Consider the following 12,453-nt stretch of genomic DNA (forward strand, 5'->3'; position numbering starts at 1 on the left):
CATGCGGCGAGGGGTGCCAAACCGCGATGACGGTGTTGGACCAAGCCCAACAGAACGCCCAGTGCCCGCCACATAGCAAGCCCTTCAAGGCAAAGAAACCGTTCAGGTGGAAAGAGGCTTCAGACTTTTGCCAGTGACAGATCTTTGTGGAGGCAGCTTGCCGCCCAACGCGCCTAGTGGCGCTGGAGGATCTAAGTCTAAGTAAGTGAGACGAGAAGACCACTACTGACCTGCGTGGAGTTTTGTGTATTTCTGCTTCAGTGTCCGACAACGGTATTTTACTCATGTCGCTTAACCGCCTCGTCGTCACAAAATGAGAGCACTTAAAGAAAAGAGACAAATGAATATGTCAACGAATATAAGTGTATCACTGTTACTAAACATTTCAGTGGCTCAAGATCAAATACCAACTAAAGTTGTTTTAAATGTGGTCAGCTCAGACGGACATAAACCAAACTCGTACAAAATCGGACTGTTTTGGATGCACATAAAAATTACGTCACAGAAACATTGGTTAATATGCATGACTAAATGCATGACGCGTAGGACGTAATCATCTTCTTTTTTGAAGTAACGTCTGTATTATATAAGATAAGATATGATCAGTCAGTAAGTTATCTTGACTAAGACTAAAACTGCTTTATTGATCCATATGGAAATTTGTTGTGATTACAAGGACTCTTTTCTCATATAAAGACAACACAACAGAAACATACACATAAATACAACAGACAACATGAAGAGTTCATTCAGCGACTACACACAGGCATCTTGGTCCTTTTCATGTTTCTTGATCAACGAGTGGCGTTGATATAGTCTGACCGAGTAAGGTACGAACGAGTTTCTGTACCGCTCTGTTCTTGTCTTGATTGACAGTAGTCGCCCACTTCGAGACGACTTGACGTAGTTATGATGGAGCGGGTGGCAGTTGTCTTTCAAGATTTTACAGATCTTTCTTAGACATATCTGTTCAAAAAGTTCCTTTAAATATGGTAATGTTGTGCGTGTGATTTTCGATGCTCTTTTAATAATGTTTTCTAGGCGGAGCAACTGTTTAGATGAAGCGTTGCCTTGCCAACAAATTATTCCGTACGCTAGCAGATTTTGTATAGTCGCGCTGTAAAAGTTATCTAGGATCTTCTTGTTTAGTTTAAAGCTATTGAGTTCATATAGGAAAAATAGTCGCTGGGCTGTTGTCTTTGTCAGAGTTTCCAGGTGGTTTTCCCATGAGAGCTTGTTATTAATGACGACGCCTAGATATTTACATGATTTTACTTGTTTTATCAATGTAGTCTTTATCTGAAGTTCCTGTATCATCTGTTTTTTCTTTCTAATGTATAAAGCCGAAAGTAAGGCGTATGTATGTATGTATGTATGTATGTATGTATGTATGTATGTATGTATGTATGTATGTTTGTATGTATGTATGTATGTATGTATGTATGTATGTATGTATGTATGTATGTATGTATGTATGTATGTATGTATGTATGTATGTATGTCCAGCATAGAAAGCAAAACCGTTTGACAAATCTTAATAAAAACTTGGCATACACATTCCTTAGATCATGGCGGAAACCGTAATGTAGATTTAATGTCACTCCCACAACGGGGGAAGGATCAAAAATAAGAAAAAATACTTAAACTTATCACAAACCCACCTATGCCACGAATGCGATCGGCCTTTTGAAAGCGAGGATTGGACTTTACAGTCATCTTCGAGTCCATAGGATATGAGAGATGTGCTCATCTTCGATCACGAAGGAGGAGCTATGTAATTGTGAATGTGAAACTGAAAGATGAGAAGGTCCTAATAGAATGACGGGACTAGCTCTTTTCGGCCATTTTGATTTCGTGATTTCAAAAACCACTGAGACTGATATAAAAGCTCACCTTTTTTTTTTTTACAAATATGCAGTCAATAAGTAATGCAGAATTAATAGAGAGTAATCTTGCTTGGTGCCCGAACGGTCCAACAGACTAAGTGATAGGTAAAAGGTAATATATTTCACGTGGCTTCGTTGACCCAACAGTGACCTACACATTTTTTTCACAGTCATCGTAGACAAAGGAATTGTTTGCACACTTGTTGTTTTTTTTACCGCCCGTTAATAGTATGACAAATACAAGGTAAATATAATTTTTAAAAATATAAACTCACATTTAGAAAATCTGCTTTGACCGGCTTTCCGCAGTACCAGGGCGCTCCATTGACCTCCGTCAGATTACAGAGCTCATCACTGCTGTGTGCAGGTAGGTGGGGGTAGGGTAAACAGGGCGTAGCTTCTCCCACTTTATCGTTGAGAAAGTTCCCAACAAACCAATGATGCGACTTAAAAACTCTCTGTTGAGAAATGTTACATGTATATTAGTTACAGTTATCTATTAACTCTTTCTCTCCTAACTGACGATACCAACGTTGATTTCACCAGAATGTAGTGAATAATTATGGAGAGAAAGAGTTAAATTAGCTGTATAGAAACTACACTAGTGTCTCGCCACTCGCTGACGTGTTTCTCGGGTTCGGCTGTACATAGGGGAAAAAAATTAATAATCGGCCATAAAGATGAACATGAATATTAGTGTCTTTTGGTGATATTACAAACTGGCAAGAACTCTCTTGCTAAACTTAGGAGATTCCGATCATTCCTTGCGAGATTCCCACTGACACATTTAAGGAAAAACCTAAAAGTATAATCAATTTATACCTAAGCCGATTTGTAGAATTGTTTCTCTAAATAACACATATTACCAGTGGCGTAGCATCCATGGCGCGAAGGGGTTCAATGAGTCCGGGCCCACGACTATTAGGGGCCCACAACCATTAGGGGCCCACAGCCTGTGGCGTAACAACAATGGCGCAAAGAGGCTCATTGAGATTGGGCCAATGACTGTTGACCAGTTAGGGCCCACAGGAAAACCAGGGGATGAAGTGACCAAAATGACCAGGGATGAAATGACCGGGAACCAAGTCCTTAATCGTGCGTTTGAGGTGACAATCGTTTCCATATCGTCCCATTCTTTTTTTTTTCCCTGTGTGTTTATAAAACTATTGATGGTAGTACAGGGATGGGGGAGGGGTGGGGGACAGTTTGGTTTGGTAAAATATTAATGTGTTGTACAGGGGGAAGGAAAGGGGTGAGGTGGTGACAGAAACACTTACGTCTACAGAGTCTATTGGGATAGTCCTGATAGTCACCAATTAAAATGTCGATACACCTGTTAATTATTCAATGTTCTCAAAGCTTATTTTTTTACATTAGGTTTTGTATTTAAAATATATGTGCTTATTCTCTTCTTTAGTCCATAGAGCTTGTTATGATCTATTCCGAGATCACTATTGAATTCGCAATATGTCCAGTAAACACAAAGTTAGAAATGAACGAGTAGTCATTCTCTGGCGCTGCCAGGGTCGAGTTTCGCTAAGAGAAACAAAATTCATTGTAGTCCCTTTAACAGTTTCCACTGAGGAATTTTCTGGTGATATGGCAGGTCTGCAGCAGTACCGCCCTCTGACAGGCAACAATGATGTTCCTAGGAATGTTAAGAGACTTGGAGGTGTCTGTGAGGTCAGTTGTTATTATCCCCTCCGTTGATATAACAATGGGGTATATTGTTATTTTGGACTATTTCCATAGATGCTTAATCTCCAAGCATTGGTTCCCATATTTTCTTTGTTTTTCTATCTCAGTTTTTCTTAAATTATGAGACAGTGGTAAGGCGATATCGATAATGGTAGCGGTTTTCTCTTTTTTATCGATGAACAACAGGTCCGGGCGATTGAAATCTACCGTTTTGTCGGTCAGAATAGGCCTCTCCAAGTACAGCAGATGTTCAGTAGACTTGAGAACCTCTTGTGGAGAGTATTTATAATAAGGAGGAGTGTCCTTACCGATCAAATTGTACGTCAAAGCCAGGTGTTGGTGTATTAACTTTGCAACTTGGTTATGGCGACCTAGGTAGGCTGATTCTGATAGGGCTGGACATCCTGCCATAATGTGTTCAATCGACTCGCCCACATTTCCACATTTTCGGCATTTGTCGACAACATTGAGTTTCAGGATATGCTTCTCGTAATTTTTTGTCCTGATTACTCTGTCCTGTATTGCTGTAACAAAGCCTTCAGTTTCAGGGTAGAGATGACCTGCTTTGAGCCATGCTAAGGAAGCAGCCTTGTCGATGTTGTCCCCATGTAATGAAGCCGGGAATTTTCCGTGGAGTGTTTTTTCTTCCCATTGGCGAATCTCATGCCCTACGTCGTCCAAACCGACATTATTATTATTATTATTATTATGTTAGAAATGAACGAGTAGTCAGTCTCTGGCGCTGCCAGGGTCGAGTTTCGCTAAGCAAAAACTAATAAATAAAAAATAACAATCAATATTTAGCAAGCCAAAGTAACGCTACTTTTCTATAATAGTGAAAGTTGAATATGCTTGTGCTATTGCAATTAACGAGGAAGCCGACTTGGGAAACAGGTTTATAACAAGATCTAGAACAGCGATGCCCAACCTAATTCGACCCAGCGGGCCATTTTTATTTCCGGCACTCGTGTCGCGGGCCAGATGAAAAAAAAACGTAGGCCTACAAAAACGATATTGACCTGAAGCCCGTAGATCCTGTGCTTCATTCATTAATGGGATATTTGACATTTATCTTTTTTTTCCCCGCGTCAGAAGATGGCTTCATTTCTCTACTTAAAATATCAGCAACATTGTAGCTAGCTTTACAACGGAGTCATTTTTTTTTTGGTAAATATACTCATCAATCCTCTTATCTCTAGGCTTATTTTTAACAATCTTTAGTCGCGGCTCAAACCAAGAATGCCGTCATATTTGTTTCATACTGTCGTTTATATGTTGTTATTTTGTTTTAAACAGCCACACTTTCTTTATAAAACAAATATGTTGAAGGCCCTAAGCCCCTAATGTAAGTAAAGATACATTTTTACATATTTTTGGGGGAGAAAAGGGGGGGATTTTCAACACTTTGTGCCGACATTTCGGCGGGCCGAATGGATTAACGTCGCTGGCCGAATCTGGCCCGCGGGCCGTACTTTGGGCATCACTGATCTAGAAGATACAGCGATGACTAAATAGATAATGGAATAGTGACTTTCTCTGACCAATGCTTAGTACTTGGTTGAAACTTGGTTCATATTTCTTAAAGAAAGTTAACACCGTGATATTAAAACTAAAACTTTACTAAAACCTCAGAAAATTGCAATGAATATTGAAACTTGGCAGGAAAACGTGGGAAGCGTTGTCGAGAGGCCAAGTGCGCTTGAACTCGGCTTGGCTTTGCTACCTAGAAGGGGGCTCGAGGTTCGACACCCGACTCGGGCAGAGTGGTGTTTACTGAGCGCCTAAAGGCAGCACGGAAAGCCAACTCCTAGATACCCCCTACCCTCCCCCCCCCCCCCCACTGGTCCACAAATGAGATTGGACCAAAGCGCTCTGAGCATAAAAGGTATAATATTAAAAAAAAAAACAAAAAAAAAAAACACAGATTCAGAACGAGATAATAGACTTGTTGGGAAATGCAGTGCTGGCAAAAGTACCGGTACTTTAGGACATCCTGCACCATTTGTTTCTTTCATTGGTGGCAGTATGAAGCTTTGAGTTGTGTGAATGAAATTTGTACTTTTAAAATATTTATTTCGAGACAAGTGCCATTAAACCTTTTCGGAGTGCAGAGTTGGCCCGCGGGCCGTAGTTTACCCATCACTGGATCAGGCTTACTATTTAGATGTAGGCTACTGGGGTACACTAAGACCAATCGTAATACAAGCCCTGAACACTGACCTGCAGCGTCACAACCTGTGGGCAGTGGAGACCAATGGCTCGTTGCCACATCCTGCAGACCTGTCTAAACTGCCCACTTTGCTGGTCCCCTGTTCAGCCCTTCTATAAAGACGGTCCCGGTTATACTCTCACCTTTAACTACTACCTAGATCAGGGGTTCTCAACCTGTGGGTCGCGACCCCCTTGGGGGTCGATTGACGATTTGCCAGGGGTCACCTAAGACTATCGAAATATGGATTGTTATTGTCTATTCTTCTATTGCTGTATGTGTGTGTGGGTGTGGGGGGTCGAGACAGAGTGGGGGATTGTAAAAAGGGGCTTAAAAAATTGAGAACCGCTGATCTAGATCTAGATCAAGGCCACTGAGGTATTGTCTCACCTGTCTGTAGAGGGTCATACGGAAAGTTTCTCTGTAATGAGCAATCAGTGCAACAACCTTGACCTGTCCAGTCCAAGGGACACGGGTCACGGCCGTGTAGGTGCCATTTCTGTTGTCGATGACGTCAGCCGTGATCGCAGCCTTAAAATCTGGACCGATCAACCGGACATTAAGCTGATCTCCACCTGGTTAGAACATTTGACTATAAAGGATGAATTAGTAAATGTAACTTTTAAAAATATGCATACACACATTCTAAGTCAGCGGTTCTCAACCTTTTAAGCTCGGCGACCCCTTTTTAGAATCCCCCACTCGGCCGCGGACCCCCCCCCCTCCCCACACGCACAGCAAAAGAAGAATAGACAAAAAACAATCCATATTGTCGATGGTCTTAGGCAACCTCTGGCAAATCGTCAATCGACCAACAAGGGGGTCGCGACCCACAAGTTGAGAACCACTGTTCTAAGTGCTTTCTCAATGATGGATAAAAAGTAAACAATGTAAATAATGGTGTCATGTGACCAGCACCAAGAACAACGGCAGATAACTTACCCAACTTAAGTTAGGTCTACACTATTGTGCCTTAAGAAATTGGAAATTAAAAAAAAAGTTAAGTGTGTATCGGGGCTCGAACTGTAGATCTTTGAAAACTAAGCCCTTCATCAATCGGCCTCAAAGCCCAATTGTGAAAAGCTTGAAATGTTTTGGACAATAATTTTAGTAATTATGACCTACATACTTTGAAATGCTTGATAGACTAGAGCTTTCAAGACCTTGTCTATGAAATGCTATGCATTTAGTACTATGCTTTTATGACAGTGATGGCGGTGGCTGAGTGGTAAAGCGCTTGACTTCCGAACCACAAGGTCCTGGGTTCGAATCCTTGTTATTTTGTGATGTTTACGGCGCTTCTAAATCCAACCCAGCTCTAATAGGTACCTGACGTTAGTTGAGGAAAAGTAAAGGCGGTTGGTCGTTGTGCTGGCCACATGACACCCTCGTTAAACGCGGGCCACAGAAACAGATGACCTTTACATCATTTGCCCTATAGACCGCATGGTCTGAAAGGGGACTTGTCACCACCTCAAAGTTTGTGCCATAGTGTAGAAACCCTATTTCAATAGTGTGAATGTTATTTCAATATTGTGAATGTTATTTACAACTTATTGTAGATCTATTTAGGATAATCTTTGTCTAGACTAGAGCCCAGACTGAGTTACTAATTTTATTAATTAGGTATAGATCCTAGAGTATTATTACTATTAATCATAGTTATAAGATATTCCGGAAGGTTATTATTGCCGGAAGTGGTAATGGATGTAAGCACTCCACTACCTATAAAATGCTTCCTAATGGCATGCGTCTCGAATAGCCTCTGACAACCAGTCCAACTCCTGGACTTCACGTCTGGCTCAGATATTGAGTCCGGCGGAACTGTTCTCACTAACAGAAGAAGGGGCAAAGGCGAGTAACTGGCGCCTTTACCAGAATGCTTCGGGCAGGAGGGGCTCGTTAGTCATGGCTGGCTACCCACCTAGGAGAAGGAAAACTCTGAATTCAAACCTCTGCTGCCTTGCAGCTATACCCAATCATGGGAAAAGTTTCGGGAGTCAACCCTGAGGAAAAATCAGTAGCTGGCGACCCTAAGATAGTTTGCAGCACCCAGTGCTACACCCTGGCAGAACCTGCGACGCCGCTGACTCCAAACTGTATCGGCACTGCCGTTCTTATGGATACATCAGCTGCGTGGAGAGGGGGGACTGATGTGTGGGCGACATCATTCCGACCACAGCTTAGGCCCAGGAATTCATCTCATTTTCATAAGATGTTCCATAGTCGTTTTAAAACTGAAGGAGGCCATAGATTTAGATTATAATTATAGATTTATTTTAAATATAAAATTTTAGTCTATATCTATGTGCATATGAGCAAGTTCCCTTAATGAAATATGTTTAGGGCGTTAGCCAATACAATTTCTTACCAACAGTCCGAAGCTCTTTTCGGGCGTTTAGCAAAGTTATTTTGAATTTGACCTCTGAGCCCAAAGTCAGAGTGTTGTTGACCCCCAATGGGGTCATCAATTCGATCTTGGAATTGCTTCCCGAGGCGATATCTTGAGTGGTGTTGACATGGGGGGATGACAGGTAGTCCTGTTCCAGTGGTAACAGCGGCCAAGGTGAAGGTTTCATAAGTTCCTCCTGATGAAAAGCGCCACACCTGCCACAGGAAGGGAGAATTTAGAACTAACATGTCCATTTGTAATATTATGCAAATCTATATAATCCCTCCATCTGTCTGTCTGGTAAAAATTTGTCAAAGTTATTTCCCTTACTTCCCACTCTTGGACCTAGTTCAAACTTTGCACAATTAATCATTGCCTAAGTTTTATTCAAAAATATTAACTAAATTCAAGGCGGGCGACCCGTGACAATAATCATACACAGCGGTACCCCGACAAACAATCTAAAAAAAATTTAGCTAACAATATTTCCTTCTATTTTTATAAATACGCGATAAGCTCAATGGCAAAATACGCCTTCCATTATGGAGGTCTAACAAAGCTTGTATCACTTATTGAGATAGTCACAAACCAAAAATTTAAACCAATATTTAAACAAGGGAGATGACCAAATCTGGTTACAAAAACATATTGCATATTTGTTTTCCGCATTATGGGCCTTTGTACAGAAGATGTTGACTGATTTCCCTTCTTGTTGTTCAGTACAACCTGATTTAACTCTTTCTCTCCTAACTGACGATACCAACGTTGATTCCACTAGAACAGTGATGCCCAACCTTTTTTGACTGGCGGGCCATTTTAATTTCCGACACTCGTGTCGCGGGCCACATCATCGAATAGATAAAAAAATGAAATAGAGAATAGACTATTTTAAATAGTTTTATTAGAAACCTATATCACTACTAGGCCTGCTTTGTCTACGCAATGAAGTGCTTGTAAACATTGTGATTAGCCTTAACACTTAAGTTCGGAAATTTGAAAACTTTCTTCATACAACACGGCGGAGAAATCAATTGTCTGCATCGCTCTAAATTTCTCAAGCACTGATGTCTGGCTTTGTAAGTCAATTAGTTCCAGTTGCAGATCTGTCGGAGCAATGCTCATTGGCAATAGAAAACATTTCAAAATCTGCTGCTCTGCCATTTAGTTTGGAATGGAAATGGACAAATTCTCTTAGAACTGCTACAAAGTAGTTTTTTACACTTCATTCCTCACAATTTGAGCAACTCTGTAGCTTGCCCTAACCGTGGACTTCTTTCTTGTCTCCTTTTTTTTTCTCTTATATCGCTCAACTCACTCAAGCAGACATAACTTGATTTTATTTTCTTTGGGCTCAAACCATCAATGCCTCCATATTTTTTAAAATGTTTTGTTTTACAAATGACTTTTTGTTATATTTTATTTTTTTTAAAAAGCCACATTTCTGTGCAAATCATGTTAGCTTATTATCATGTTCCACAAAAGCAAAGTTGTTTCAACTTTCACCGAAAGTTTCTACATTCAGAATCCATTTTTAATTTTTAATTTTCTCCCATTTCATGAACGCATAAATATTAAATGGGACATAACACTCTCATTGATATCAAATGAACATTACCGGAAAATGATGCAAAACTGATGCCCTGTGTTAAACAAAACATGTTTAGAACACGACTAGCTCAATTTAAGAAAGCAGCGGAATTATCCAAGAACCTGAAACAACTGACAAAACTTGTCACCGAAAAAATAAACGTCGTGTTCATTTAAAAAAATATAATGAAAATTAGAATGCCATGGATTTGAATGAAATCCATCCAAGAAAAAGTGAGAGTCCTAACGTATCTAAAACACATTTTTCAGCCTTTTAAAAAACATTTCTTCACTTTGTGCATATGTTTAGGCGGGCCGGATCTGGCCCGCGGGCCGTATTTTGGACATCACTGCACTAGAATGTGGTAAATAATTACGGAGAGAAAGAGTTAATTGCCGTAATGAGCCCCCATCATAGATAAAAGCAACCGACTCAAAATTAATGCTCGTTGAGCCGGCATAAAAACACTCATACAATGGCATTAATACCTCATCCAAATCATTAATTTTTATTTTATTATCAACAAAAGTTATGAACCCTCTTTGTTGAATCATTTTATATGTTGTTTTTTTTTTTTTTTTTTTTTTAAATTTGTGTAGCCATTTCCCTTAAGTGTCCATGGACAAGTTTTGACTACATAAAATGGTCCCAGGGTAAAAATAAAATTAGGTTTGTGAACCTCTGCTCTATGTTGTGTCAGCAAAGAATCAAGGGAACATTACATCTCATTGACAAGTGTTTACTTACTGTGCAAAAATATATACATCCAATGATTTAAACTTTTCTAAGGACCTTGACAATGAGGTCAGTGACCTAGTATTAGGATAGGTCATAAGACCAGTGATCTGTACTGTACTGGCAAGTTAGTCCACTGTTACTTTGTGGTCCCAATTATATTATCTAGGCTAATAACTAAAGCCTCTACATGTACAAAACTACTGAGACAGACAAGTAATAATTCTGAGATTTCAGTTGCAACAAAAAAAAATAAGCTTATTTACAAACAAAAGAAAAAGATCATGGAAAATATAAATGGCAATAAAGGCTCACAAAAGAAAATGACACAATGAAACAAAGCAAAGTAGCAAGACAGTTTCCGGTCAATATAATTAAAGAACCACCATCATAGAGGCACAATAATGTCTTATGCCGAAAAAATAAAAAGATGGTTTACAATAATATCATACATGCACAAACAATGAAATGACGTCATTCATGAGACACACTACTGTCTCGTATCTAAACAAAAGATGTCTATCAAAAAAAACATACAGGAGAGGATAAGAGACTAAGTAGACATGTAATATTTACATAAACCAACTTAGTACTAAAAAATAAATAAAGTCTACTTAGCTCATTATCGAAACACTCTTCCCATAACAGTGGCACACTCCTCTTGAGTAACACAGTAATAGAACAACAACACAAGTATTAGTTAACCATTATAGAGATTTAGTTCAAACTACACTGGTCAGTTGAAAGACTCAAGAGAGAGTGGCCATTGTAAACAGTTAACAGGGACCTCAATCAAGTAATAAAGGGGACTAACTCTAAAAAAAAAATAATAAAGGTAGCCACCCTTATTGTCCCTCTTGTCACAAGGTCAATGTATACCTCACAACTTCAAGTGTTAAAATGTTCAAGGTCACACTTGAAGGTCACATTTGAAGGTCATTTAAAAGTTAAAGTTGATTAGGCTTACTTGGAGATTAAGTCAATCCTAAAAAAATCTTCTGCTCTTGTGTCCACGGATAGGTTGGTGAGCGATCGCCACACTTGACGTGAGTTGCTGTACACAGAAGCACAGTAGGCGACGTCTCTTACAGCGATCGTCTTACTTCTGTAATAATAATAATAATAATATAAAGTGACTACGATGAATTTTGTTTCTCTTTAACGAAACTCGACCCTGGCTTCGCCAGAGAATGACTACCCGTTCTTTTATAATAATAATTGTATCTTTAAAGCGCTGTTAACAAACAAAATGTAGGCTCAAGTGCTGTAATAACATTACGAACATAAAAGAGCTAAAATGACAAACTAATCTAAAAAAAAAACTTTTAAAGAGGTAGGTCTTAATGTTCTTCTTGAATGTAGTGTAGCATGTTGTCTGTCTTAGATCAATTGGGAGTGAGTTCCAAACCTTTGGTCAGTGCACAGAAAAAGCCCGCAGACCGTAGCTTTTGAGGGAGAAACGAGGCACCACTAAAAGCGCTGAGTTCATTGAGCGCAGTTCGCTAAGGTACAAGGGCGTTTCTTTATTATAGATACACTGATGACAAAATGTGGCTACCTTGTAGTCGATTCTTGTTTTCAAAGAAAGGCAATAGATCGTGCGCAAGAGAGCAGTATCGGGAAGATAATGGAGATTACATTAGTGACTAGTCGATCTTAAAGAGACAAAGCAATAATGATAAAATAGTAAAGAGTCTTCTAACAAGGGTGGACCAGGTGTCAAAATCGGCCATGACATTGGCATGCACCAATTGTGTTCAGTACATGCCCCCATGATTATGCAAAGATCGACAACCTGTCACAAAATATAAGTTTATTTGTTATATTCAATACGGAAGTGGAATTTTGTGTTTGATTAATGACTTTAATTTTCACTTTTGTAGGTGAGATTTTAATGTTAATCTGTCACCTGCCCCAGCGCAGCCAAGAAGGATTTTAAGTTTAA

At 39.6% G+C, this 12,453-nt stretch overlaps 1 protein-coding gene across 1 annotated transcript in view; it reads right to left on the minus strand.

The window, feature by feature from the left end:
* The window catches only part of LOC106068981 (NXPE family member 3-like), a 32,996-nt gene that overhangs the window by 11,255 nt on the left and 9,288 nt on the right, over positions 1 to 12,453 (minus strand). Inside the window, exons 5-9 of the mRNA XM_056021847.1 lie at positions 11,476 to 11,613; positions 8,165 to 8,400; positions 6,184 to 6,368; positions 2,162 to 2,344; positions 231 to 322 (exon numbers count right to left, since the gene is read on the minus strand). Of these exons, the coding sequence (XP_055877822.1) occupies positions 231 to 322; positions 2,162 to 2,344; positions 6,184 to 6,368; positions 8,165 to 8,400; positions 11,476 to 11,613 (834 nt within the window). The remainder of the gene's footprint in view (positions 1 to 230; positions 323 to 2,161; positions 2,345 to 6,183; positions 6,369 to 8,164; positions 8,401 to 11,475; positions 11,614 to 12,453) is intronic.

The sequence above is a fragment of the Biomphalaria glabrata genome, chromosome 2 (genome assembly GCF_947242115.1).
Source record: "Biomphalaria glabrata chromosome 2, xgBioGlab47.1, whole genome shotgun sequence".
Classification (NCBI taxonomy): Eukaryota; Metazoa; Mollusca; class Gastropoda; family Planorbidae; genus Biomphalaria; species Biomphalaria glabrata.